General features: G+C 42.2%; 1 protein-coding gene across 1 annotated transcript; it reads left to right on the top strand.

Moving 5' to 3' along the window:
* The first annotated feature begins 19232 nt into the window (after positions 1 to 19232).
* Positions 19233 to 23226, top strand: LOC148659763 (immunoglobulin lambda-1 light chain-like). The gene is made up of 3 exons (XM_088633919.1): positions 19233 to 20811; positions 21261 to 21620; positions 22751 to 23226. Exons 1-3 carry the CDS (start codon positions 20769 to 20771, stop codon positions 23086 to 23088), a joined length of 741 nt encoding a protein of 246 aa, XP_088490045.1. The 5' UTR covers positions 19233 to 20768; the 3' UTR covers positions 23089 to 23226.
* Positions 23227 to 27378: the final 4152 nt, after the last annotated feature.

Below are 27378 nucleotides of genomic sequence, written 5' to 3'. Positions count from 1 at the left end.
TACAGAAATGTGCAGCAATATTTCTGAGGGGCAAGTTTATAGGTCGTGCTTAAATTATGCTGTTTGAGCCACTGAAAACAAAAAGAAGATTTGAGTATTGGAGTCTGGAATGGACATTTTTCCTGAGGACAGCAAAGTGTTCATGTTTTTCTACTGAACACCCCTGTACAGTATGTACTGTAATCTAATGTCCTGCACTGTGTTTTAGGTCTTTTTCAATAGTGATTCTGGCCTTTATGTTCTGTAATTGTATTTCTGTAGCGAACATTGATCTATAATATGCAGCACTGCAACTTCAGTTCAGATACTGATATTGATTTATAATTCAGCCCTGTGTAAATTTATTTAAATAATTCATTATGTAAATTTGTTGTTTCCAGAAGATTTTGTCACGACTGCCAGCCAGCTGAGGTCAACCCACTGGCTAACCAGTGCCAGCAGTGGGTTAATAATAACAAGCGTGTTAATCCATCAACACACCCTCAACTGTGTGGCACGCAGCGCTATTTAAACCATCGAAACCCACTTCTCGCTGCTCGGTCTTTTTTCCTCTCGTAGAGAGGCCTTGCTTGAAATCGTCTAGCAATATCTCTTTTGGCTTTTGAACTTCCTTTTGCCTTTCGACCACGGACCTGTCTTATGTTTTGCATTTGGCGCCTGTTTCAGTATCTCTCGGCTTTTGAACTACCTTTCACCTTTTGACTACGAACTGGCCTAACATTTTGAATTGGACACCTGCTTCATTATCTTCATTCTCCTTTGTCTGCGTAGGATCCCCGTATCTCAACACTTGGATTCCTTACAGATTTGTGAATATAACATTTCAGGTGCAAGTCAGCTTAATGACATGTATGTTGTGCCGTTGCAGGCGAGGGGTGTGTTCAGTGTGGAGGCGAAGCCCTGCAGGTGTCGCGACCCTCTTTCTACCCCTAGAGGGCGATCCACCTTTCTGTCCTGATCTTCCATAGCGGGACAGGCTGACCTTTTTCCACAAGTTGAGTTTTTATTTTGGCCTTGCGCTCCCTGCCTGCTCTCCCACACTGGACTCCCGATAGATAGGGCAAGTCCAGTCTGGACACTGCTCTACACAACTGCTCAATTTTCTATTTTTTTCCTTTTTGTTTCTTTTTGGTTCTTGCTAAACTGACACCTGTCACCGTCGTCATCCCTCCTCTAGAGGGCACTCCTACCTTTTTCATTGTGTTTCCCATTTTATTTTTCCCAGCTTATCCCCTTTAAACCCAGCGTCTCCATAATTCCGGCTCAGCTTTGGAAGACAGAAGCTGCCTACTACCGGCCACAGGAGTGGCCCGAAGGCCTTGGACTGCACCCTGATTTGGACTTCCTGTCCAACAGGGGAAACGAGTCCAATTGGACTCGTTTGCCTGCGCTCCCCACCATGCACCAGATCACCACCGTCACCACCCCCCTGTGTTTCTACCCGACCTGATCCTGCTGGGACCCTGATGTCCTCCTCCAGTTACTTCCGGATTGTACCATCTCGCATAGGGTCTTATATGGGAAATTCCCCCGTGTAACACACATGGATTAAATGTGTTTTGAAGCTTAAAAAGGAAAGTAAAGCTAACTGACCTGTCTCTCTGTCCAGGTCTCCTTACTGACAGGAGATAAATGGACCCTGACCCGGCCTATTCCAACACTATAACCTCCCACTGATAACAGCCCATTCATTGGTCTGATTACAAACACATCAGCTGAAATTATTACAAACACAGTGCCCCTTTGGGTTCACTAATTTCTCCCTTTGCATCACTGCAACAGTAGTGGGAGGTTCTGTCATGAGTGATTGTTCCTACACAGGCAGCCATTCACCAAAAGTGAAGACCTCAGATCTCTCATGGTGTGTCTCTTGTGACATGATTCTCCAGTACCCCATGTCTGGGTCCAGGTCCATCGTCTATCCTGTTTGCATCTGGCTTCCCTGAATCTAACTTCAGAGATCTTGCTGCTCACCCAGTCCTGCATAACCAGTACCTTCATGCCACTTGTTCTAACAAACCCTATTGAAGGTGGAGGAGAGGGGTGATTTGGATGGTGTACTCCAAAAGATTATCTTGCCAAGCCTGTTGGGAGGCAAAAAGCCACAGTGGGAAGGAGGCTCACCAACCACCCCTCCGCTGTTAATGAGGGATGATCCAGGGGTTGTCTTCAAGGGATGAAGCTGGGTCAGAGGAAGGAAAGAAAAATTAAAGTCACAATTGAGTCAGCAAGAAGCACCTGGGTCGGTGGACATGGAGGGGATTAGGAGTTGACCTCCCGAAGTTCAGTTTCAAATCTCCATTAATGTATATAATTCAATATTCACTGCCACATATTTAGGAATGTATGATGTTCAGATGTTTCCTGTGGTGTATAGAGAGGCTCAGTCTTAAGGGCAGGTTTCTGTAAGGCCTCTTGGTTCAGTCTTGTAACCGTGTCTCGCGCACAGTAATACACAGCTGTGTCTTCAGCTCTCAGGTCGTTCATTTGTAAGAAGAAGGTGCTGGAGGAGGTGTCCATGGAGGCAGTGAAACGTCCTTGGACTGAAGAGGCATAGTACTTGTTGCCTTCATTATAGTAACTGGTCAACCACTCCAGCCCTTTCCCAGGAGCCTGTCGGATCCAGCTTTTATAATCACTGCCTATTGGGAACCCAGACACCTGGCAGGACAGTTTCACAGACTCTCCTGGCTTCTTCAAATCTGCAGAGGCAGGCTGGGTCAGTGTGATGCTGGACTGGGCTGTAACAGCTGTGGAAACAAACAGACATCGGCTCAGGATTCACCACTGTGAATGAAGCTCATGACCCAAAAGTGACACAGAACAGAGATTTTACCTGACACTCCCAGCAGAAGAAAACACAGGACACTGAAGTGAGTCATGGTGTAAAACTGCACACAGTCTCTCTTCTGAGGAACTACAGCTTCACTGTTAGAGAGTGAGGATGCTGTCAGTTATATACAGGAAACAGATGTTGATTTGCATGCAATGCAAACTACTGTGAAGCTGTTATATTCCTTCAGCTGATGCTCACTGCTATCACAGTCCCAATTTTATTTTACATATTATGTTCAGATTCATTCTAATCTGATTGAAACTACCATGCTTAAATTTGGATTCTGAGTGGCTACATACAGTACTATACATGAAAGATGTGGATAATAGAAATGGGAATTCAGGAACAGATTTAGCATTTGTCCCTGAGAAAGGTATTTAATAAGAGTTGATTTAGTATTGACTTCTTCAATCTTTTTGCAAGGGATAGCTTGCTTTTTGTTTGAATTTCATCTAGGTTGTAGCTATGCATGCTTATGGAACTTCAAAGCTTTTAGAATTGTAAATGCAAAAAGTTTAGTTTTCAGAACAACACTGTACTGTTGCTCTAGGTGCTTCAAATCCATCATGTTGTCTATTGTGATGTTCTGTATGAGTATACTGTACATATATATTATTTTACAATGTAAAACACATAAAAGTATATTATTGTTATTGTACAGCATTCACTCACCTGCACCTCACAGTTTATGTACCCTGTATCATGTGTGTTAATGTAGATGCTTCACTTGGGAGCTCTGCAGTGCCGTTTTATTGCAGCGGCTGCATTGTCGTGAGTGACTGCTGCCCCCTAGTGGTTCTCAACACGTAGTGATAATCACTATATTGAAGCGGTGGTGGTTGTTTTTTATACAATACAACGTGAATCTATAAAACGATGCACAATTGCATCACTTCCAGTTCTAAAGTTTTACTGCTACTCTAAAATAGATTTTAAATAAACATGTGAAATACAGTTCTAAGTTTACTTGCATGGCCAGAAATATGCACATATTTCATTTCAGGACCCAACAACTAGTGTACATACTGCTATCCACTATACTTTCTTATACTGTATACTATACTACTTCTATAACTATTATCTTATTATATACTGTACTATACAACTACTATACCTGTACATTCTGTTCTATACTATACTAGTATCCTCCAGTCCTCCTCCTGCAGGGGTCTCCTGTTCTGGTCCTGCAGGGGGCACTGTGTGTACAGCAAGGGTCCCCAGTCCTGGTCCTGCAAGGGGTGCTGTGTCTACAGCAGGGGGTCCCCGGTCCTGCTCCTGCAGGGAACACTGTATTATACCATACACCTAATTATTTTGTTTCCAGCTGAGCTCTCGGTTATAAACGTAATCCCTTAATTGAATCAATAACAGGACGGTGTAATTGTTTATGGCTCATAAACGTGTTGAGGGTAGTCTTCTAAACACTGATTTCTGAAGGAACGCAATATCCCAAACACCGGAGTTAAAATTAAGCTTGCAGATATTCCAATCAAGCAGCGACAATCAATTCCAATCATCAGCACCATAAAGACTTCAGTGAGTTACGTGAGCAGGGCTGGAAAGAAGAAGCAGCTGCTCTGTGGTCATTCTGAACCAGGACTGGGAACCCCTGTACTCCACTACTACTGCATGCAATCATGGTGACATGACAAGTCTCTCTTTTATACACCCAGGAAACACAAACTCACGTGTCACCCATCTCAACACAGCCAGAGCTCCTCCCACTCTTTGAGCTGCTATCAGGTCAGGATTAATATCAGCCTGGATCAGGGCTATATCAGTGCAAAGAACACCTCGTCTACGGGAGCAGGAGAGCTCCCAGGTCTTGGTGAAGGTTTCGGGCCTGGTATCTTATGAAACAATTAAGGAACTGGCCTATCAGGAACCAGAAGAGAGTCCTTGAGTCTCAAATGGTCCTTTGAGGATTCATTCACCCCTTGTTAGGTTTTATCCACTTCTTTTATGAGTAATCTTGTATATTTTCTCCATCTCCTTCAGTACTAATCTGAGTTTCTAAATCAAGTGCAAATGTCCTCTAAGATTTTAAAATGTTTGAAGGAATGTAGTTATCCTTCTGCATCGTAAATCATCAGTATCAGGACTCTTACTCCAGATATGATGTCTGTAGACTTTGGTCTTGAATTTCCCCCTGGTCTTTACCAATCATGGCCTCCTAATAATCTCTGAACCAGCTTAATATGGCCAGAAAAAAAAATACCACTCTGCAACTCACAACAGGCAGCCCACTGAAGCTAAGAAGGTATGAGTCTGGTCAGTACCTGGATGAGAGACCTCCTGGGAAAAACTAAGGTTGCTACTGGAAGAGGTGTTAGGGGGACCAGTAGGGGGCGCTCACCCTGTGATCTGTGTGCGTCTTAATGCCCCAGTATAGTGACGGGGACACTATACTGTAAACAGGTGCCGTCTTTCAGATGAGACGTAAAACCGAGGTCCTGACTCTCTGTGGTCATTAAAAATCCCAGGGCGTTTCTCGAAAAGAGTAGGGGTGTTACCCCGGTGTCCTGGCCAAATTTCCCATTGGCCCTTACCAATCATGACTTCCTAATAATCCCATCTATGAATTGGCTTCATTACACTGCTCTCCTCCCCACTGATAGCTGATGTGTGGTGAGCGTTCTGGCGCACTATGGCTGCCATCGCATCATCCAGGTGGGTGCTGCACATACTGTAGGTGGTGGTAGAGGGGATCCCCATTACCTGTAAAGCACTTTGAGTGGAGTGTCCAGAAAAGTGCTATATACTGGAAGTGTAAGGTTATGGTTTTATTTATTTAGTCCACCAATTGTCATAGTTGTGGTGGCTGGGTTGTGACAGTTTTCCAGGTTCAGAGGTCATGTCACCAGCATGTGACTCTGCTGTTTCCTCTCTGGTGTAGAGAGGCTCAGTTAAATTTGTTATGAGCCAATCAGGGTAAATTAGTCTGACAAACCAATAATTTACATGTGAGGGTCAAGATACAACTTTTGTACAGGTGCCACAAGGTGCCATTAAAAAAGAGGTGTGGAGGAATGGTTAACGTTTTAATTTATTACACGACAAGGAGTTGTGACAATGGCACAGCGGATTATAGGATGTGATTTACCATCAATCATTGAGATTCACACCATCCGCTGTCTCATGAAAGCCCCATCCATCTATTAGGATGCCAACCATCCCTGTCACAAACTGTTCTCCTCCCTGTGCTCTGGCAAGTGGTACCACACTATTAAAGCACAGATCAAAAGACTCAAGAACAGCTTCTACCTTACTTCAGTACCCATCCTTAACAGCTAACTGCAATGCCTCTGACTCAATACACATCTGCACTATACACTTTTGACTCGGACTACCATGTTTTTTTTTTCTCTACCACATATTTATTGTTCTTGTTGTGACTATTTATTATGCATTATTTTGTAATGTACTGTCCTATTGTATGGTGTTGCCTGTTATACTTTGTCATCGGCTGTACAGTGCATGTCCTGAGAGATCAGCACGAATAAGAATGTACATCGTACATGTCTACATGACAATAAACTCCTCTATCTCTACTTCTATAAGCATCTGGTTAATGAACTGTACAATCTAAGCATTTAATGAACCATATGATTGGATAAGAGGATCTTCTTAATATATTAAATACCACATTCTTCATGTTTATCACCAGGTTTGAAAAATACGCACACATACGTATGTAGATTAACATTATTTCTTTTCAAGGATGTTAGATTTAAGAATAACATACTGTACTGTATATATGTCAAGGAATGACATTTCTAAGACATTGTATTTCATTATGTTTTGTTTCATGTACTGTAGTTCTTCTGCATGTAGTGTGGTATCTCTCTCCACATGGCTCAGTTAGACATAACTTCTGGCTATGAAGTTCCCTCACTTAAGTGCAGGTTATTCCTAAAAGACAAAGCTGTTGCCACAACTACTGTCAACAGTGGCAATAATGAAGTGCTTCAGATAAGTGAGTTACACTGAACGCATCAATTCACACACATTTCACACTGCAGATTTACTGATATTAAACACTGACCCAGAAAAAAGCTTGGTCTCTACATGTAATGAGATCTTACTGGTTTATTTCTAATAGTAAGTCATCAGTTTATTTCCTCAAGGGACATAAACAGCTAAATCTAGAGACACACACTAGGGGAAAATATTGTCCTTCCTGAAGATAATTCATTCTATCTCTTACTACATCCATTGAAATTGATAACATCATGAATGTGCATGAAGAAAATGAGATTGTTTGACTATAGATGGTTATTTCAAGCCAAGTGTGAGAGAATGAGGGCCTGGTCTTGATGTGAGATCACAGGACTTAACGATTCTCACTTCAGCTGTTCAGCTCACTTGTTAAACAGTGAAAGTCTTCATACAGAGTCATTCTTCCTGTTTGTGAATGTGAAACCTGTTACACTTGAGGGTTTTTGTCAGGGCTCAGGCTTCACTTCTCTCACTGTGGGTCTTTAGCGCAGTAATACACAGCAGTGTCTTCAGTCTTCAGGCTGCTCATCTGTAAGTACAGCTGATTCTTGGAATTGTCTCTGGAGATGGTGAATCTTCCCTTGACAGAGTCCGGATAGTTTGTGGTGCCTCCACCGCTGCTAATAAAGGCCACCCACTCCAGCCCCTTCCCAGAAGCCTGTCTGACCCAGTGCATCTCATAGCTGCTGAATGTGAATCCTGAGGCTGTACAGGTCAGTCTGTGAGATCCTCCAGGCTGGACAACTGCAGGTTCAGACTCAGTCAACACAATCTGGGACTGAACACCTGAGGGAACAAAAAGGAAAATTGAAAAAAGATCAGAAATTAATATCCTTTCTGCCACTATTCAAAAGTCTGCTCACCTCTTAGACACATGCTTGTTAAGAGTACTGCAATCAGAAAAGCCATTGTTGCTGGTTGAGACTGTGGTCTGTAGACACACTTCAGTCCAGACAGTCGACACTCTCAGCTGTTTCTCCTCCAGCCCAGTGAGATAAATGAGACAGGAAGCCCTCTGAGTTTGCATGGACTCCTCCTCATGGGATGGGCAGTGTGACACAAAGCTTAAATACTGAATCACACTCTGGGGAAGGAGACCTGTTTTCTTAAAGATCATTGAATGGCTTTTTAATACCTGAGTGGCAAAATTCAGTGACATTAGGAGTGAGAGTTCGCTTCTGCTGGGTAAATTATTTCATTATCATTCTCAAATATACATATATTTAACAAAATTAATGTTATTAAATATAAAGATGCACAATACTGTGATTCGTATGATCACGTATGATTCATGTGATTTATACAGTATATTTGAAATAGAACTAGAAATATCATTCAATTTGATTTGTAACTATGTTTTTTCGAATTATCTTCCTTATATTTTGATCTCCATGTTTTGACTGTGTTATTTTCAGATGTTTATACAAATAGCCATGTGTGTTTTGTCATTTATTTCCAGTCCATACATTTTAATGGATTATAGTTCCATTGATTTTGTCAAGATTTGATGAATGTGACAGACAATAAAGTATTTAAAAGAAAGTCTTGTGTCTGTGTGTGTCTGCTCTATGGTGTCTCCCTACACATGGCCCAGAGAAACATGATGTGGGTGTTTTTTGTCTGGGCATGAAGTTCCCTCAGATAACTGCAGGTCATAAGGAAATATCAGTAAATGACAGAGGTGTTATCTGGGCAACAACAGTGGTAGTAATAAGATACTATAATTAAGAATGTTGCAATGACTACTTAAATGCACATAGATCTCAGGCTGCAGGTGCAGGTATAGATCAGGAAATAGTAGTTCAGGTGGGGAGCTGCGTCAGCATGCATAGGCTGCAAAGGAATAATAGGTTTATTCCATGCTGAAACGAGAAGAAAGAAAACACAACTTTTCGGCCGTGGAGCCTTCATCATTGTGTTTTCTTCTTTCTTTCTTCTCTTTTCAGCATGGAATAAAGCTATTACTTGTTCCTAGGTCAGGAAATAAGTTTAAAAAAACATTTTGACCGTGTACTAATGAAGCCTTTCTGCTGGCCAGTGACCTAAGAAATAGGAAATGTATTCCACCAATGAAGTAGAACAGCAAGCAGGAGAAAACACTATGGGAAAATACTGTTTCAAAGGCAAACCACTCTCTGTCCTGAAGTCATTCCTCTGTTTGTTTCTTTTTATTACGCAAATTTCTCTCAGGATTGTGTCGGACTTAACATCTTGTTAGAGGTTACTCTACCAGAAAAGTTACTCTACCAGAGGGTGTTGGTGAAACACTCCAGATATTTGGAGGAAGCCTGACTGCATATACTTGAGATTATTGGAGAACTGGCCTCACCAGTGCAAAGGCAGACTTCCTATAAGGGCAAATGCTATATTAGGTATAGGAGTGGTAAGACCATGTCGACTCAGGGAAATCAGAGCCACCAAGACAGTGGGAGGCTCTTGAGGTTGGCTATCAACCTCAAGAGGTTGAGGCTTTATCAATTTCCCTACGGGATTAATAAAGTATTATCTATCTATCTAATGGGTAGCTGGACCTCACTGTCATGGGATTCCATCTAAAGCCCCCGCAGGGGATTGATCAATATCGCAGGCAGATTGCTCTAGGGAGAGAACAGGGTGGACCGGGTTGGGAGCTTCAGGAGAGAATCAGTCTCACGGTGAGACATCGGGGAAGGAGTAGAAGGTTAATGACCCCCAGTTCGTTAACACGGAAACGACCAAACGTCCCACTCTCCATGACCATACTCACCCGTGTCTAGGAGGCCCCCTGTAGGAGGCATGTGATGTTTTAATTTGGTAATATTACTTTAAAAACAAACCTGTAAATATGTTGATGTTCTACTATTTGAAAACTACGATGTTTTGTTTCCGGAAAGTGCACGTATGCCTTTAAGACGGCCAATCGCCGCTGTTCGTTAACGTAAATTCTAGTAGTTTTCGTTTTCAAAAAACAGAGAGCAAGTGAGAGCCCAACGGCCTCTGACGTGCTTGTGTAGGTGCGAGTTTAGTTTACTTGAGCTTTGAGGAATAGCTTTGGTGCTGTGGAAAACTTCTCCTTTTGTTTTTGACGAAACCAAAGTGAAAGTGAATAAAACAAGTTTAATTTTTAAACCTGGCGAAGTTCATTGTGGGGTCTACATGGGCATAGCCAGCCATCAGCTCGACTTTCTTCGGATACTTTACCCCCTAGTAGAGAGCTTCCTAGACACGGGTGAATATGGTCACGGAGAGCGGGATGTTCGGTCGTTTCCGTGTTGGCTCTCAGACAAGAAGGAAGACGGGAAAGGAGCGAGACGGACCAACCGGAATTGACGAGGACAAAGTATTTCCACTGCTACACTATAGCAAGATACTATATTACATACTTAATCCTGGTCGTGCAGCTGTGGACTGTATGTGTAGAGAGGTTACAATGATGGTCTGGGTGCACTCTTAAGTGAGGCTAGAAACAGGTTTTAATGTGACGGATTTCACCCATGCTCGGCTACTATCTGGGTGAGCACAAGATGTTCGTTTCAAAACAGGGGTGAGAATGTGAGGGATTGGGATTGACAAGAGATCACAGGACGTACAGGTTCACCCCCTGGAAACTCACTGCTCAGCTGTTTGGTTCAGCTGTTAAACAGTGAAAGTCCTCATGCAGCATCAGGTTTCCTGTCTGTGAATGAAACCTGTTAGGCTTGAGGGGTTTTGGTCTGGGCTCAGGCTTCACTTCTCTCACTGTGGATCTGCCAAGCACAGTAATACACAGCAGTGTCTTCAGTCTTCAGGCTGTTCATCTGTAAGTACAGCTGGTTTTTGGAATTGTCTCTGGAGATGGTGAATCTGCCCTGGACAGACTGGGCATAGTTAGTGCCCCCATTGCTGTTTATATAGGCCACCCACTCCAGTCCCTTCCCAGGAGCCTGTCTGACCCAATCCATCCAGGCACTGCTGAATGTGAATCCTGAGGCTGTACAGGTCAGTCTGTGAGATCCTCCAGGCTGGACCGCTGCAGGTTCAGACTCAGTCAACACAATGTTGGAATGAACACCTGTTGGAAACATAGAAGCTTGAATTTAATCAAAATTTGAATTGCAAGGACTAGTATCCTTTCAGCCACCGTTGATAACACTTACCTGTTAAATATGTACTTGTTAAGAGTATTGCACCCAGAAAAGCCATTGTTGCTGGTTGAGACTGTGGTCTGTAGAGACACTTCAGTCCAGACAGTCGACACTCTCAGCTGTTTCTCCTCCAGCGCAGTGAGATAAATGAGGCAGGAAGCCCTCTGAGTTTGCATGGACTCCTCCTCATGGGATGGGCACTGTGACACACAGCTTAAATACTGACTCACACACTGGGAAAGGAGACATGCTTTCTTAAAGATCATTGAATGCCCTTTTCCTTATGGACACTTTCCTTTTGTAGGCAAAATACAATATTTCTGCAGAAACTCAGAGCCATCTGGATGGGTGACAGTGCCTGTAGTTTTCACACTGAGATTTCACTGAACGAAATAGTTTGTTACAGTTTGTGTAAGAGGTCTCTGTGAATTAAAATGATGTTGATGCGAATGGATTTTACCATGCGTGGATGTGTATGAAGGGGCTTCATTCCTCGATGGTTCTGACTTTGTTTGAGAACAGCGCCACCTGTAGGCAAACCAATGAGTGCATATCCAAAACGCAGAGCCAGCTGGCTGGGTGACAGTGTGTTCAGCCTTCAGATGTTGAGCCGGGCTATGAGGGAGCAGGAGAGAGCTTGGATCAGTTTGCGCGGTGCTCTCTGGGAATCCCCTGGAGATACTGAATTTGATAGCACAGGGCCAGTAATACACAGCAGTGTCTTCAGTCTTCAGGCTGCTCAGTGCAGTGTGCTTCTGGAGTTCTGTCTGAAGTATCTGCCCTGGACTATTCGTGACTAGGGAATAGACCGACAGTTCTGCAGGTGTGAACTGAACACCCACTACAGCCCCTTCCCAGCGGCCTAATTGACCCAGTGCATCTAGTAGTGGCTGAATGAAAATCCTTAAGCTGTACAGGTCAGTGTGTGAGATTCTCCATGCTGGACAACTGCAGGTTCAGGCTCATTCAGCTCATTCATTTATAATGAGATAAAAATGCCAGAAAAGGCAGTGAGGACAGATGCAAAGAGGCAAGGTGCAGCATCCAGAGACGTTAATATGAAGCTAAAGAATGTCTTGGTCCCTTTGCTGCTCTGTTGACTGAAAGGTACAAGTTGTTAAAATCCTCTCATTAGTCACTTACTGCCACTCTGCTTATTACTGGCAACTCTCTATGGTTGACACCAGGTGGCGCTGCTGTGTACATGAACACATAAAGCCAGCAGCCATATCACCCTGCAACTCTCAACTGGCAGCCCACTGAAGCTAAGGAGGTGTGAGCCTGGTCAGTACCTAGACGAGAGACCTCCTGGCAAAAACTAAGGTTGCTGCTGGAAGAGGTGTTAATGGGGCCAGTAGGGGGCGCTCACCCTGCGGTCCATGTGGTTCTTAATGCCCCAGTATAGTGACAGGGACACTATAATGTAAACAGGCGCTGTCCTTTGGATGAGATGTAAAACCGAGGTCCTGACTCTCTGTGGTCATTAAAAATCCCAGGGCGTTTCTCGAAAAGAGTAGGGGTGTCACCCTGGTGTATATATTTGCAGGGATCTACTGTAATGGGCTCAATACAATCTCCTCACACTGCTAAAATGGATAGATACTGTATGTGCATCAGATGTGTTGCATTTTTGAAAACTCAAATAATCTCTCCAGCCAGCACCTGCATTCTGTCAAAAAGGCATCTATCAAAGAAACATTGACATGTGTATCTGCTGTAAAGATAACTGTGTGATCTTGCACCATTACTACAAGATTAAATCATTAAAATGATCAGGCTCAGCAAATGCCAGAAGACTCTGTACGTCACCATCGTGAACTAAAGATAGAGTCATGAGAGTAAGTTGCTATGCAGGTGCATCCTCTTCACACCACAGTGACCTTCGTCAGAGTTGAACCACTTCCTCAGAGAGCAACGCCCTTCCAGATCGCAGCCGACCAAGAAAGATATAATCTTTAATCTGCTTGTAAAAAGGATTATTTAAAAAAATAAGTGCTGTGGTTGCTTTTTCATTTGCAAGAAGTTGTTTCCCAAAGGGAATGAGAATGAGTCTGTTTCTCCACCAGTCTTGATGAACACTCATCTGTTCGCCTTTTATTAATGACAAAACATTAAGGTCAGAGAGTCACCTTCTCTAAACTCTTTCAAATCCAGACTCAAAACCTTCTTCTTTAGAAGAGCCTTTATTGAACTGGTTCGCCTCTGTACCCCTCTGCTCCTACTATACTTACAGTACCACCATCCACGGTCTCCTTTGTGTATTGTAATTGTGTTTTGTCTTGTGTATTCTTTTTTATTTATCGTTGTTGTCATTCTGTAAAGCGCTTTGAGAAGCTACCTTTAAAGGCGTTACATGGAACAAAGTTTTTTTTTTATTATTATTATTATTATTATATTATTAATTTGCATTAAAACCTTGATTAGTAAACCAGAACTTGTTGTTCCTCTGTAACCCCTTGCACAAGCAGATGAAAGAAAACACAAAACGTTCCTAATATGACCATTTTCTGTTTTCTATTCATTTTCATTTCTCTGAGATAAAGATGGACAGGCAGGTAAACCTGAGACAGAACTCTGTCAATTGAACCTCTCCAGGACCAACATCTTCTGTTTCATTTGGCCTGTGTTCAGTACAGTATGTCTGATTCAGGTGATTAATAAAGAGGAACAGCAGCAGAACTGAAGTGTATCAGCTACAGGTCCAAGTGCTGGCCGTCTTCATCCGAAACACAGTTCTTTCATATATTGCTAGAAATAATGCTCATGTTCAAACTTAATGTTGTTTTAAAGTTTAATGGCTTCAGGTAATAATAAAAAAAGCATTTACTGTATGAAACATTTATTGTTCAACTCCCACGCTTTACTGTCATAATAACTAGTGGCGTGGAATTTGACTCAGTAAAGCTCATAAATTTAAAGCCATACAATACCAATATACGACATAAAGCCAATGACAGAATTCATCCACCCAACATATTCACGCACCAGTGATCAATTAAATAAATAACGCTAAGAAAAATAAGTGTGCCCCGATAGAATAACAATGAGCTGTGCAAAGACTTTGAATGTTGTTCAAACTTGATTTGGAGAATGTATGCATCTCACAGGCTCCAGGTAGGTGCTGCTGAGGGACAGCCCTCTCCTATTTGCGAGCGTTAGTTGTGTCTCGAAGCCACCGAAAGAGGAAAGAATGACGGTGCCAGTCTGAGTTGTTACCGTGAACGCACAAAAAAGGTCTCCAACTTACAGATGGCCTGTATGAAACGGCTTCAGCGAACAAAAAAAAAGACAAATCTGAAAGAGACAGCTGCGAGACTTCGTGACACCTCGACTGAAAGCGAGAAAAAAAGAACGGTAAACCCCAGATCGTGTAGGCTCTGCGTTAAATGTTGTTATAAGCACATTTTGTTTAATAAAATAATTAGGAGTGTATTGTTCTCGAATTGCGGTGCACAGGCACAAGGTTTTAGCACATTGTTTCTTTTAGAAAGCCAGGATTCTGCTGTGCGTCTCTAGACCTGAACATCGTTACCCACGTTTCTGAAATGAAAACCTACACAATCTCTTCAGCGGTGGTCGAAATTAGAGAATTTTGTCGCTATACCTCACAATGAATTTACATTAAATGATAAATTCGTCCATTAGCTTCGTGTTGGTTTTCCTACACGCTTATAAATACCTTTGCCTTTACCGAGATAACAGTGACATACAGTAGTGAATACGAGTACGCCGGCTAATATGAATATACAGTAGGTAAGATACTCATCTACTGTACAACCAAAACCCCTTTGAATAAAAAACAGTTTAAGAGCATGAATTGTCTTAGAATTGTGTCCTTGTAAGCAGGGGCGCTGCTTGATCTGTTGTTAAAGGTCTTTTCTTGCGTCTGTCAGCATTGTCGCTGGGTTTAAATTATAAAATCATTTCACATATATTTAATGTAGACTATACTGTTTAAAGACAAAAAAAGTATATAGACTACGAAAGACAAAAAAAAAATACCAACAAGACACTGCAGGCATGTTCTTCAAGTGAAATAATACATCAAAATGTACTGCAAAGTCAATTTGAAAAAGCCACATGTTAGTAAACCGTTTTATTTTATGTAGACTCAGTTTGAACCTGTATGATCAAGTGTACAGAAAGGATGTACATTTATAGAACATTAACCATATAAACACATTGGATTATTATGTAAATACAAACATTAGTAAAATACCTTCATTTCAAATATAGCAAAAGAAACTAATTTTGAGGGTAGTTAAGGTACCCAAAGAGACTTAAAAGAGCTCAATTTAAACCAGGCACACAGAACCGTCAGCAGTTTTGCTGACTATATAATAAAAATTAATATTTCGATTATATTTTTTTAAAAACATCAACCTAGTGATTAGAGTCTCAGGTTATACAAGGTGAGGGAATTCCTCCTCACTTGTAATGTTCTTTGCTTTTAGGTATACGACAACAGACTACCACCTTGGTTAATTTGTTCAGAACAATTATAAACTAGAAAAGGTTTGCTCATAATTAAAACAATAGGAGCACGATGAAGAATCTGTACTTTTTCAGCACAGTAACACTGGTGCACAGCTTACCGTGAACACAATTAAGTTAGGCACATTCAGGCATTTTGTTAGCCGTTTTGTAATAAGAGCCTTTTTTTATTATAACAGCAATAACTCTGGTCTTTATAAGGAGAGCCCAGAGGAAGAAAGGCTTGTCTGCACAGCTCCTCTATTTGGAATCGATGCGCTAGTATTTTATTAGGGGGTGTGTTTAATATCCTGACCTCTGTTATAAACACATATAATGATAACAAAAGGCTTGGAAGCAACATCTTAGCATGTGTTTTTAGTAAACCTCTGGAAAGTCCTTGCTCTGTTAACGGGACTCGAACTCAGTTGCACACAGCTGATGCCCACAGGCTGATCCAGGGCGGGTAATATGCATATCAGCCCAAGGCGATGGCCAATCAGGGCCCAGACCACTAAACCACGTGACCCAGAAAAATCGGCGCGATGAAGATGCAAATTCAACGGAGCTGACAGGAAACGCAATCTCATGAAGATATGCAAAATAACTGAGGCTGCATACAGACCGAAAAATATGCCGTTTTTATCGCATCCAGCTTAGACGCAAACTGAAGAAGCAGGCAACAAAACCATTCTACCCCATTCACCAGCACTGACAGAAAAACGTGCAAATGCGCTGTAAGTACCGATACTTTGGATCGGACAACACACCAATATCAATACAAGTGCACTACCCGCACAAACCAATATACAGTATACAGAACAGGGGCACCCTTGAACTTGACACTCGAAGAAGGCTCTTTTTCTTTTTACCATGGAATAAACCTTTACCTGTTCCTTAACATGTAATTGTTTTAATACAGAAACAATTATCCAGGAAAAATCCCTCACACCTGAAGAAGGCTCCATGGCCGAAACGTTGATTTCTTCTCTTTTTCAGCATGGAATAAACCTATTAATTGTTCTAATACTCCATGTTTAGGAGTATTAGGAGAACACATCCCCATATTTACAGGCATTCTTAGTACTTTTTAGTTGACACGTATTTGGAGTTACAGTATGCAACATCATTCAAGGCCCGCATCTCCCCCTTAAACCAAGAATGACCTGTTCTGCCAAACTGATTCTGCCACAGTGTGGCGTATAAATTTGCAGTGCTGAAAGTTCAAAATACCGCTGGTTTCCCGGATTTCACAGAAGGTATTCACATATGCGAGAGTAACTTTTATCAAGTTAAAAGCTTGAAAACCTCCTGTCACGAACCTCAATCATTTTAACGTGAAACAAAAACACACGGAAAGCCCCTGATTTATATGAGGGGACATTTTGAGTTGCACATTAACCTAAAGACAACTGTGAGAGACACACTTATCTTTCGTACGTATTAAATGTTTACATTTTTTTCAGTTTTGTCTCGTCTCCTTATACGATTATTGGTCATGAGAAATTCGGGAAAATCACTTGTCTGCAGGTGTGACACTATAGACTGTAGTAAAGTGACCTAATGTTTTTTAATATTTGAGGACATGAAAGCGATTTACAGACCAGCCAAATGAATAAGCTACAAGATCTCTTCAAACAAGTTTTTTTTCCATATCACAGTGTTTTGTAATTAATTAATATGACATAATTAATCAGAACACTCAGAAAATTCCATATGGATGTATGGGTAAGACTCTTTAGATTTAGGAATCTTTGTTTTAAGATTATGAAGTCCATCTAAATGACTCTGTTTACAAAACACTCTCTAGCCGGAACCAGAAGGTCCTACTCTGGCCAGAAATAAACTGACAGAACTCATAAACAAAGCAAAACAGGAAGCTTCCACTCCAGTGGGCGGGGCCTTCAGCAAAACAGGAAGTGCTTCGCAAAATGTGGTGGGACCTTTACCCTTTTGTAGAGACTAACAGAAGTCATAAACAAAGCAAACCAGGAAGCTTCCATGGCAGGTGGGCGGGGCCTGCAGCAAAACAGGAAGCGTCTGCAGCCTGTGGGCAGGATTTTCCTTCACTTCCTCTTGCAGTGTTTGCTGGGAGCATTTCTTCTTTCGATGAATATATAGGAGAGAGGGAACCTCCCAAATTATGTTTAATCTAGCAAAATTAATGTCAACACTCTTTACAAGGTTTGAGTCTTCCTGGAGAAGTGGCCCCTTCGTAGAAATTACACGTTGTAACTTCTTCCTAGTTCTGTTAGTATTTACTTTGTCAAATGTCCAAATGAACTGAAAGTAGGGCTTTGCGACCATGTACATTTTTAATAACTGGCTTTCTCAGATCTCATTGAGTTGTAAGGAACCATCTACACAGATCTGATGAGTATTAAAACTGCTGCACCCAATACAGCAAACTTTCTGCTGGGAGGTTTTTGAATGGTACTTGAACCCTACTGCTCTTATCTTTCATCGTGAGCCATCCCTCCCTGTGGAGCCCTCAAAGGCTGATGGGAATCAGCTGATGTGGCACATCCATGTGCTTCACACCTCCAAGTACCTGACCACCTACCAAAAGACCAGTCCCATTCTTCAAGGATCCTGGAGGTTCTGTAGGAACCTCAACAGCCTTAACATTGGAACTAAAATGATGGTGCTTCTACACACATTAGACCTGATTTTCAAAAGCAGGGGGTTGACAAATTATGTTATCTGTGTTTATCCATATTTACTTACAGAGTTTGCAATGATTATTGTCTCCTGAGACCATCCTGTGCTTCTTTGTGGACTTTGCAAGCACTTGCAAGCCTTTCTTTCAGTCTTTTCTGAACACTGGGCTTTATCCCTTAAAGGGGGAATAAGAGTCTTGATATATCACCAGTGAAACACATGGAATGCCTCTAAAATGTATATGATAATCATTTATTTATTTGTCTTATATTCAACCAGATAACAATTGATAAACGCTCAGAGACGAAGTAGAGAGGTCACTTTAACACATCATAGCAATCTTCAATAAAGGACTCTGGCTGACTGACCCAGCTGGGACATGAACCTACGAACCATAAGGTTGACTTCACTCTATTATCCCTTTTAAGCCTTTATTATCACACACAACATGGGCAGTAAGTTCAAGACACAACATCATGGAGAGGAAGATTTAGCAATTTTGAAATTATCTTGGTTCTCTAGATTTAATTACTGCACGCTTAGTCCTGAAGCTAAACCTCAAGAGCTCTTTAACAAAATACCTGCAAAGCATTCAAACATGCAGGTGTGTTCTGCTCCAGAATCTTTTAAGAGCTGAAATCCTATGAAAATTAGGGTTTTGCTGAGGGTTTTACTCACTTTTATCCTAAACCTAGTCAGTCTTCTCTATAAAATCCCTTTAATGAAACACATATTTTAAAGCAGGTGATATACTGTAATGGTGTGGGTTTTAGCCAGTGCACTTTGATCATAATTTTAATTTCAGACAGGAGTGCTGTTTTTGATGAGTCTAAATTCTCTCCAAAGAGACACGCTGTGCAGGTTAACTGGTGTGTCAGAATCCTCTCCTGTAAAGGTGACTGGATGGCAATGAAAACAGTTACTTAAAATGGATGGAAATATTTAGCTGAAAGTATTAAGTGAGAATTCTGAATCACTGAGTTACACCAGTGTTACAGAGAGGGTGATAACTGATGTGGTAAGATGCTCAAACTATGTGATATTAGAGTCAAAGATGTGTATAGTATTTCATAAAATTGAGATAAACCTTTAAATTAATCTTCATTCCTTTCACAAAGGAATTATTGTATAATTGTTATTTTGTATTGTATTATTATTATTATATTGTAGTAACTTGACAAAGATACAATAATAGAAACTACTGTATTTCAAAGCAGTTATCTGACACTGATCTCACAAATCACAAACCTACAGTATGATTTCCTTCACCACCCTGCTGTTCCCTGTTTATCCCCAGTTACTTCTCCTGCTCTCTCAGCTGCTCCTATTTCTCTCTCTACAGTGTCTGTTATCTCCTGCTCTCCTCTCATCGGCTGGTCTCTCAGCTGCTCCTTCTCTCTCTCCTGCCTCTTGTACTGCTCTCTACCCTGTGGAAGATCCCTTTGTCACTCTGCTCCCTTCTCTCTCCATCTCTTCATTCCTCTTCCACTCTGGTCCTCTTCACCTAGTCTCTCAGCTGCTGCTTTTCCTTTCTCTACAGCTGCTGCGTCTCCTCTCTCTACAGTTTCTGATATCTCCTGGTCTTCTCTCATCTGCTGCTCTCTCAACAGCTGATCCTTCTCCTCTCTCTACAGTGTCTATTCTCTCCTGGTCTCCTCTCATCTGCTGGTTTCTCAGCTGCTCCTTCTCCCTCTCCTGCCTCTTGTACAGCTCTTTCTCCCCTCTGAAACCTGTCACACCTATGGAGGACTCCTTCATCAATCTTCTCCCTTCTCTCTAGCTCCTCATTTCTTTTCTCCTCTGCTCCTCTTCGTCTGGTCTTTCAGCTGCTCCTACTCCTCTCTCTACAATCTCTGATATCTCCAGGTCTCCTCTCACTTGCTGGTGTTGTCCCTTTTCCATCTCCTCTCTCTGCACCATCATCTGTTTCTCCTTCTCCACCCTGGCACCACTGGGGTGACACCCCCCAATCACAGTCACACTGTCTCTGTCTTCTGTCTATCACCTCATCCACAGCCATCTGCTGATCCTTTGATTCATTCCAACATTACAATCATTTCTTCTGCCACTTATATCGTTTCAACTATCGCATTAGGTTTTTGAAGTGCTGCTGTTGTTTATAGTGTATTCTGGCACTGTTCAGTTTTTGTAGATCACTGATTGTCCAGAATGTAGGCAGAACACCCTGGATAAAGGCTATAGCTAAATAAACCAATGATGATATCAATTCACAGGCCTACTGACCCCTTGCCTTCTACAAGACTATTCTTCATCAGCATAGCACTGAAGACCTATAAGTCTATGATTGTCCATGCAGATCAATAGGGAAGGGCCTTGTTGTAACTTCAGCAGGAGACAGAGTTCTCCCACAACAGCTTATTTCAGGAATCTTTCCCAAAGTGTGCAGAATTCTTTTTCTTCACCAAACTCTGTCTCCAAAAGTTGGGTCTTGGAAAAACCTGTGGGGTCGTTTGAAACGCCTGACCGTCTCTCTAAAAACAGCTTGACAACAACGTGTTCGGAAACGGAGAAAAAAGTAACATCTCAGCAGCCAATCGCGGCCTGCCAATTTACATAAATGTCCCTGATTTCCCTGAGTGACGCACGGATACCTCATAAACAGCCCTTCGTAAGCTCCATTGGTCATAACGGCTGTGGGCGCTGAGCGTTGTAACACCTTGAGGAAGACGTCCAAGATGCTTACCATACAAGTCCTTGTAGCTCTGGTCTCTGTGACCCGTAAGTATGGTTTCTTGTCTTTAACACTCAAGTGTATTAAGAAAATTGTGAGGTTTTCAGAAATAGAATAACACGATTCCAGTAAACGCAAAAGGACTTTACAAATAGTGCTTACAGCTGAAAGAAATGAATGGAATTCTTATAGGACATTGCAGACATGAAAGAATTGAGCTTGGGACAATGAACCAAGGCGGTGCTGAATTCAAGGAAGATATGGATTAAGGGTAACAATAAAATGGGGTTTTTGAGGGGGAAAGTTGTCATGATACAGAAATCTCAAGCTTGAATTTGAAAAGAGTGTCCTATAGCAGATACATCGGCAAAGACAAATCATGTTAGAAATGTATGAGGTGCACAATTTTGTGAAAACTCCAGCATTTTTAAAGAGAATTAGGAGATGCACACCAGCAGTGCAGAGCGTAATGTTAAACTTTTTTTATCATCCACAGTTGTCCAAGGAGAAATAGTTTTCTCCCAGTCTCCCTCAGTAGTCCCTGTGTCTCTTGGAGAATCTGTCACTCTGGAGTGCTTGGTTAAGGGTGATAATGTCAGCAGAATAGGTGTGCCCTGGATTCGTCAGACCCCTGGGAAACAACCTGAAGGAGTAGCGTATTTTACTTCTGATAAAAAGATCTACAGACCCTCTGCGATCCCTGATCGGTTTGTGCCGTCCAGAGATGAATCCAAGAACAGCTATCTTCTCACTGTGAGCAACATTCAGGAAGGTGATGACTCCATCTATTACTGTTTCAAGTACTATACTGATGGCGAACAGACATGGGGAGAAGGAACTCGCATCAAAGTTCTCAGTAAGTGTCTTAACTTTCTTAAGAAGCAAAAACTCTCATACAGAAGACTATCATACCCACATAATCAAATTGGTTTTATTCAATATTCACCAAGATTAACGATTGAGCTCTGTGACATTCATGTGAAAAATCATTAAGAAGCCAAATAATATGAAAATGGTCATTCGATTAAAAAAATGAATTTTAACAAATTAAAATAATTAAAATTATATATACTGTTTAACACATTGACCATTAAACTAAAAAAGGAAGAAAAATGCTGTAGTTAATTCTAATGCAGCTTTTTAACCAAATAAAAGACAGATAATGTTTATTTGTTTTTTATTTCATGTGTGCTCATACCCTGACGTTAAAACCCTAGATTGATTCATCGACCCATCCACTTCCATTCTGCTTGAATCATGATACTTTGCAATCGTGATAATCATTATAAAAGTATTTGAAAACACCTGACTGAAAACGACAAGTGTCTCCGCAGAAAATACTCTGCACATTTTTAAAAATATTTATCCTCCACGAGAAAATGACGGCACTTTAAGAGCGGCAGTATGCTACCACCACCAAATTACATCGTACTATAACTCTAGGTTGCAGAAAATTCATAGCAGGCTGAAAGAATCACACACAACATACTGTATGAAACAAATGGCAGAATTGTTAGCATTGCTGCCTCACAGCGCTGGGGCCCTGGGTTCAATTCCTGGGGTGCTGTCTGTGTGGAGGCTGTATGTTCTCTCTGGGTTTGTGTGGGTTTCCTCCTGGTGCTCTGGTTCCTTCCTAAAGTCCAAAAACATACTGGTCAATTGGCTTCTGGGAAAACTGGCCCTGGTGTGAGTGTGTGTGTCATTGTGTCTGTGTGTGCCCTGTGATGGACTGGTGTTCCGCCCAGTGTGTACTTTGCCTTGTGCCCTTTGCTTGCTGGGATTGGCGCACTTCAATAAAATGCTTAATGGATATAAAGCAAAATAGAAATAACTCCATTTTAACAATGCAACAGCCATTTTTTTCCATTCATGGGGCTTAGTTTCATGATATATATTCCTCATATTAACATCTTAGTATTTAATTTTCTTAAACCCAGGTAAAGAGAGGATTTGAAAAGCTCATTTTCCATTTCCTTGCTCCTACAGAAAGCGGCCTCCCCCCTCCTGTCCTCCAGCTCTTCCCTCCGCCCACACAAGAGGTCTCCGCTAACGGCTCGGTGACGGTCACCTGCTTGGTGAGCGGTTTCTACCCCGGCTTCGTCGACGTGAGCTGGAGTGTGGACGGCGCCCCGGTCACCAGCGGCGTGCACAGCGCCCCCGTGTGGCTGGACAGCGCCAACGCCGCCCAGAACACCTACGTCACCAGCAGCTCCCTGAGCCTGCCTGCGGCGGAGTGGCAGACTCACGCGCTCTACTCCTGCATCGCCAAGCACGAGTCCAGCCCCACGCCCGTCATAGCATCCATCACCCCGCAGGGCTGCTGAGCGCCCCCTGGTGGCTCGAGAGGCTTCAGCATGCTGCTATGTGAACGCAAATGTCAAGATGTATGATCTCTGCAATTAAAACTCCTTCTCCTAATGTATCGCTTCAATTCAAGTATAATAAAGACACATGAATCCAGACTGATCTGAGTTTTCTGTTTAATATTTCATAAATTAACATGTTGCTTTACACACACCTTTCCCCATGAAAGGGAAACTCAGAGGGAAACAGTACAGAGTTTGGTTCCAGGTGGCATCAAGGTCACCTTGTGGACAGTTCTTCAGTTTGGGTGACAATCAAGTATTTGTAGTCTCATGCACTCCTGCTGTCACATTCAATGCTTGTTCTGTTATAATTAAGGTCTTTTGAGCAGCTGAATAAAATACTGTATCTCAAACAAAAAAAACTCCATAATCTTCCACTCTGTTGTTGTTATCGGTATCTTTAAGGGTAATATTATTGGACTGTGTGTGGCCTTTGAGAATGGCAGTTACATGATATTATACAAATGAAACAGAAGCAGTTAGCACACAGTGGGCAAACCCTGGAGAAGAGCCTGGATATCGTAAATACTAACTTGTACCCCCCCTGTTTCCCTAATAAAGCACCAATGACTGATTTCCAAACACGTAGCATGTTGTTTCAGTAATCAAGCACAGTAGTAATAGAGATCTCCTGTTCTAAAGTGGCCCCTTCCACTTGTAATTCAAAATACTGTGAAGTTGTTACCTGCATATTAAAATAGCAATAGTTTGGATTGAAAACTTACACTATCTTACAGAATTCATTGTCCAAGCCCCTGGGATGTTTCATAATTTTGGTGAAATGTCTGCTCACCAGTTGTATTATGAAGTTAATAAGGAGGAACCACCTGATAATGCTGTCTGAGCCCACAGGATAGATGGACAGGATTTTGTTAGTTGCTTTAATTTACTCTCCAGCAATAAAGTATTATGAAGTATGAATTGTCTCATGCACTCCTACTATAACAATGTATGTCTGTTCTGTTATACTCAAGGACTTTGGATCAGCTTACCCTGAGCTAAAAAACTCCATAATATTCCACTTTGTTGTTTGCTCACTACAGTATATCTTTAAGGGTTAGTCAATTATACCGAGAAGGCATTCTTACATTTCATACATAAAGGGATGGATAATTAATCGTATGAATTAAGTAATGCAAGCAATCGTTTCCGTTAACTATCTCAACCATCTTGAGATCCCTCTGCCCATGATGTTTTCAGTAGATCAGACTCCGCTCTTATTAACTCTTTAACAACGTTTTAGTGACAGGTTAATAGCTCTAAAGGTAATATTTAGGAAAGCAAAACAGCTCAAGCTACAGTACAGTCCAAAACAATACGCGCGCAGTCGTTTAATTCTCTCATTCAATTGAGATGCAAACTGATTAAGCAATTTTACCACATTCGCCAGCCCTGACCAGGGAAATGACGTGTAAGTCAAAGCTCACCATATCTCTACACGCGTACTGCTGCGGTCGTATCCAGTTCGGTGTCCTCCGAAAATCGGTTTCCCCCTCCGTAATGCGCAGGCGCTCCTCAAAATGCTCCTCAAAATGACTTAATGATATACAATAGGCTCATGCGTGCGCGTTTGTGCTTTTGGTCATTAAGGTCTGCATTAAAAGGAGCCTGGTGTTTGTGTATGTTTATATCGATATATTAGTGTATTTAATGAGTTGTGTAGGGATTCGCGTCGTGTAAAAAAACACGAATGAAAACTACACAAGACAAGGGAACCCGAAAGAAAGCACACAAGGGCTGTGTGCATCTTTTGTCCTTTTTGGCATATAAATATTTTCTATCTGTGCAGGATGAGAAAAAGCATGGGTCCCAGAGCATTTCGGAGGGGGATACAGATGGGGATACTGAACTAGATAGGAGCTGGTCCAAACCAGTGTATGCATTACATGCTCACGGACCAGTACACAACGAAAGGGAGACCTGTGATTTTCAAATGTGCAAAAGAGTCAACTCAATCTGCCCCCTGTTGTGAGGAAGCCCTGGGAAGACAGTCCCATTTTATTAAATCATCAATCATTTGAGATGGAATGGACACATTGTGCTAGGTTACACAAACGATTACGAGAGAATTTAAAAAGTGCAAAGCAGATGTACGTATGCATCAACTCAGAACACGCGGTACACTGGAGTCGAGCTTTCTGCGCACTCGGCAAAGACAAAAACCCGCCCTGCGTCGTTTCTCTGATGCGGGTAGCTGTTGTAGCTAGTTATCCTACAGTGAAGTCCTTAAGCTCCGTATTCTACGGCTTCCTCTACTTCATTGCTCCAGCAAATCAGTTCTATTTGCAGTGTGTTGGACAACAAATGATCGACTGTTTAAGTCTTTTTTTTTCATTTTATATTTTATTTCAACCAGTACATCGACAGTATATCTTCTAGTATTCTGTCATAGCGTGCAAAAGTCAAACTGCAGTTTGTATTTAGAGGCGTCTTATTGGACAGGTAGATGTGAAAGGACCAAAGACAACTTACAGGGGAAAGTCTTCTGATTTCCAAATCCACACAGGCACACTCACAGGGATTCCACAATCCTTTGAGTTTCTGTAAGAGATCAGATGAGATCACCTTATTGGCCCTATACAATTTCTTGTATTAGGAATTTGTCTTTTTGCAGACCCCAGCTTGTTCTCCATGAGACACACAGACAGGGAGAGAAGCTGGGGCTCAGAGCGTAGGGTCAGTCATTTACACAGCACCCCTGGAGCAGTTGGGGTGAAGGGCCTTGCTCAGGAGCCCAACAGAGTAGGATTCCTCTGCCAGCTGTGGGATTAGAACTGGCAACCTTCCAGCCACAGGCACAGCGCAGCTCCTTAGCCACAGAGTCACCGCTCTGCACTGAAGCATTGTAAGCATTGTTCATTTCAAACCCTTTAGTGAAAACCGCAAAATTTGAAATGAAATCTTATACCATGCTTTAATAATTTAGAAAAGAGTTCTATACTGTAGCTTCACTTTGGTCAGTTCGGTTCGAACCTGCCCTGTTACTCACATACCCACAACTATCAGCTATTTCGTCAGTAAACCTGACACTGCCGCAAGGACAATGTCATTTGGTAGCTGTGCAAGCTCCATGCCTGCATGACAAAATATCTCCCTGGGTTCACAGGGGCTGGTTCAAACCTGGCAATAATATCAACATTGTCAGACCTGACCCCTGATTCGTTTCTGTGCTGTACCTCACAATTATCCCCTGGTCCGCTGAGTTACAATGCTTTGTTATTGCAATGTCAGATATACTGCTGTCATAGCTGACATTTTTCATTCTCCTCAGCGGTACCTCAGCCTTCAATGCCCATCAGTCTCCTTACTGGTCCTCAGCCCTCATTCCCCGTCAGTCTCCTTACTGGTCCTCAGCCCTCACTCCCCATTAGTCTCCTTACTGGACCTCACTCCCCATTAGTCTCCTTACTGGACCTCACTCCCCATCAGTCTTCTTACTGGTCCTCAGCCCTCACTCCCCATCGGTCTCCTTACTGGACCTCACTCCCCATCAGTCTCCTTACTGGTCCTCAGCCCTCTCTTCCCAACAGTCTCCTTACTGGTCCTCAAACTTCACTCCCCATCAGTCTCCTTACTGGACCTCACTCCCCATCAGTCTCCTTACTGGTCCTCAGCCCTCACTCCCCATCAGTCTCCTTACTGGACCTCACTCCCCATCAGTCTCCTTACTGGTCCTCAGCCCTCACTCCCCATCAGTCTCCTTACTGGACCTCACTCCCCGTCGGTCTCCTTACTGGTCCTCAGCCCTCACTCCCCGTCAGTCTCCTTACTGGTCCTCTGCTGGCCATAAGCCTGCTAGAGCCTGCTGGCATTGTAGATACAGTATGTGTTTTTTAGACCATTTAAGTATTGCAAAAAAAACAGAAACCTGCCAACCATCTAAACCACTCATATTAAATTTCAAGTGTTGCAAAAGACAAATTCTTGAAAGTATTTTGAATGATTTGAATTCATCATATTGACTTTGAGATGGTTTTACCGGCACATACTATTTACCTGTTAACTCAGCATGCGGATCACATTGGAACATTTCTGAAGTGAAATGTCACAACCTGTACTTCTTTGATTGCACATCACGCTGAATCTCATCAAGAAACTTGCCAATGGGACCGAAATCAGTGCCCGTGGTTATAACCCATCTCTTGACGAGCTGACGATCACTTGGAAAGAAACAGTCTGACTTGCTGATCCGATCCTCTGTTTTGTGTGCGACCCCTATGTTCTGAACAGCCAAAGGCTTGACAGTGA

The sequence above is a fragment of the Lepisosteus platostomus genome, chromosome 6 (genome assembly GCF_059453375.1).
Source record: "Lepisosteus platostomus isolate fLepPlt1 chromosome 6, fLepPlt1.hap1, whole genome shotgun sequence".
NCBI classification, from domain to species: Eukaryota; Metazoa; Chordata; class Actinopteri; order Semionotiformes; family Lepisosteidae; genus Lepisosteus; species Lepisosteus platostomus.
The sequence above is the reverse complement of the archived record's forward strand: the minus strand, read 5'-3'. Positions and strand labels throughout refer to the sequence as shown.

Coding starts and splice junctions, on each gene's coding strand:
- LOC148659763 (XM_088633919.1), top strand. CDS start 20,769: ATGCTTACCATACAAGTCCTTGTAGCTCTGGTCTCTGTGACCC. Junction 20,812..21,260: donor AGCTCTGGTCTCTGTGACCC/GTAAGTATGGTT, acceptor TATCATCCACAG/TTGTCCAAGGAGAAATAGTT. Junction 21,621..22,750: donor AACTCGCATCAAAGTTCTCA/GTAAGTGTCTTA, acceptor TTGCTCCTACAG/AAAGCGGCCTCCCCCCTCCT.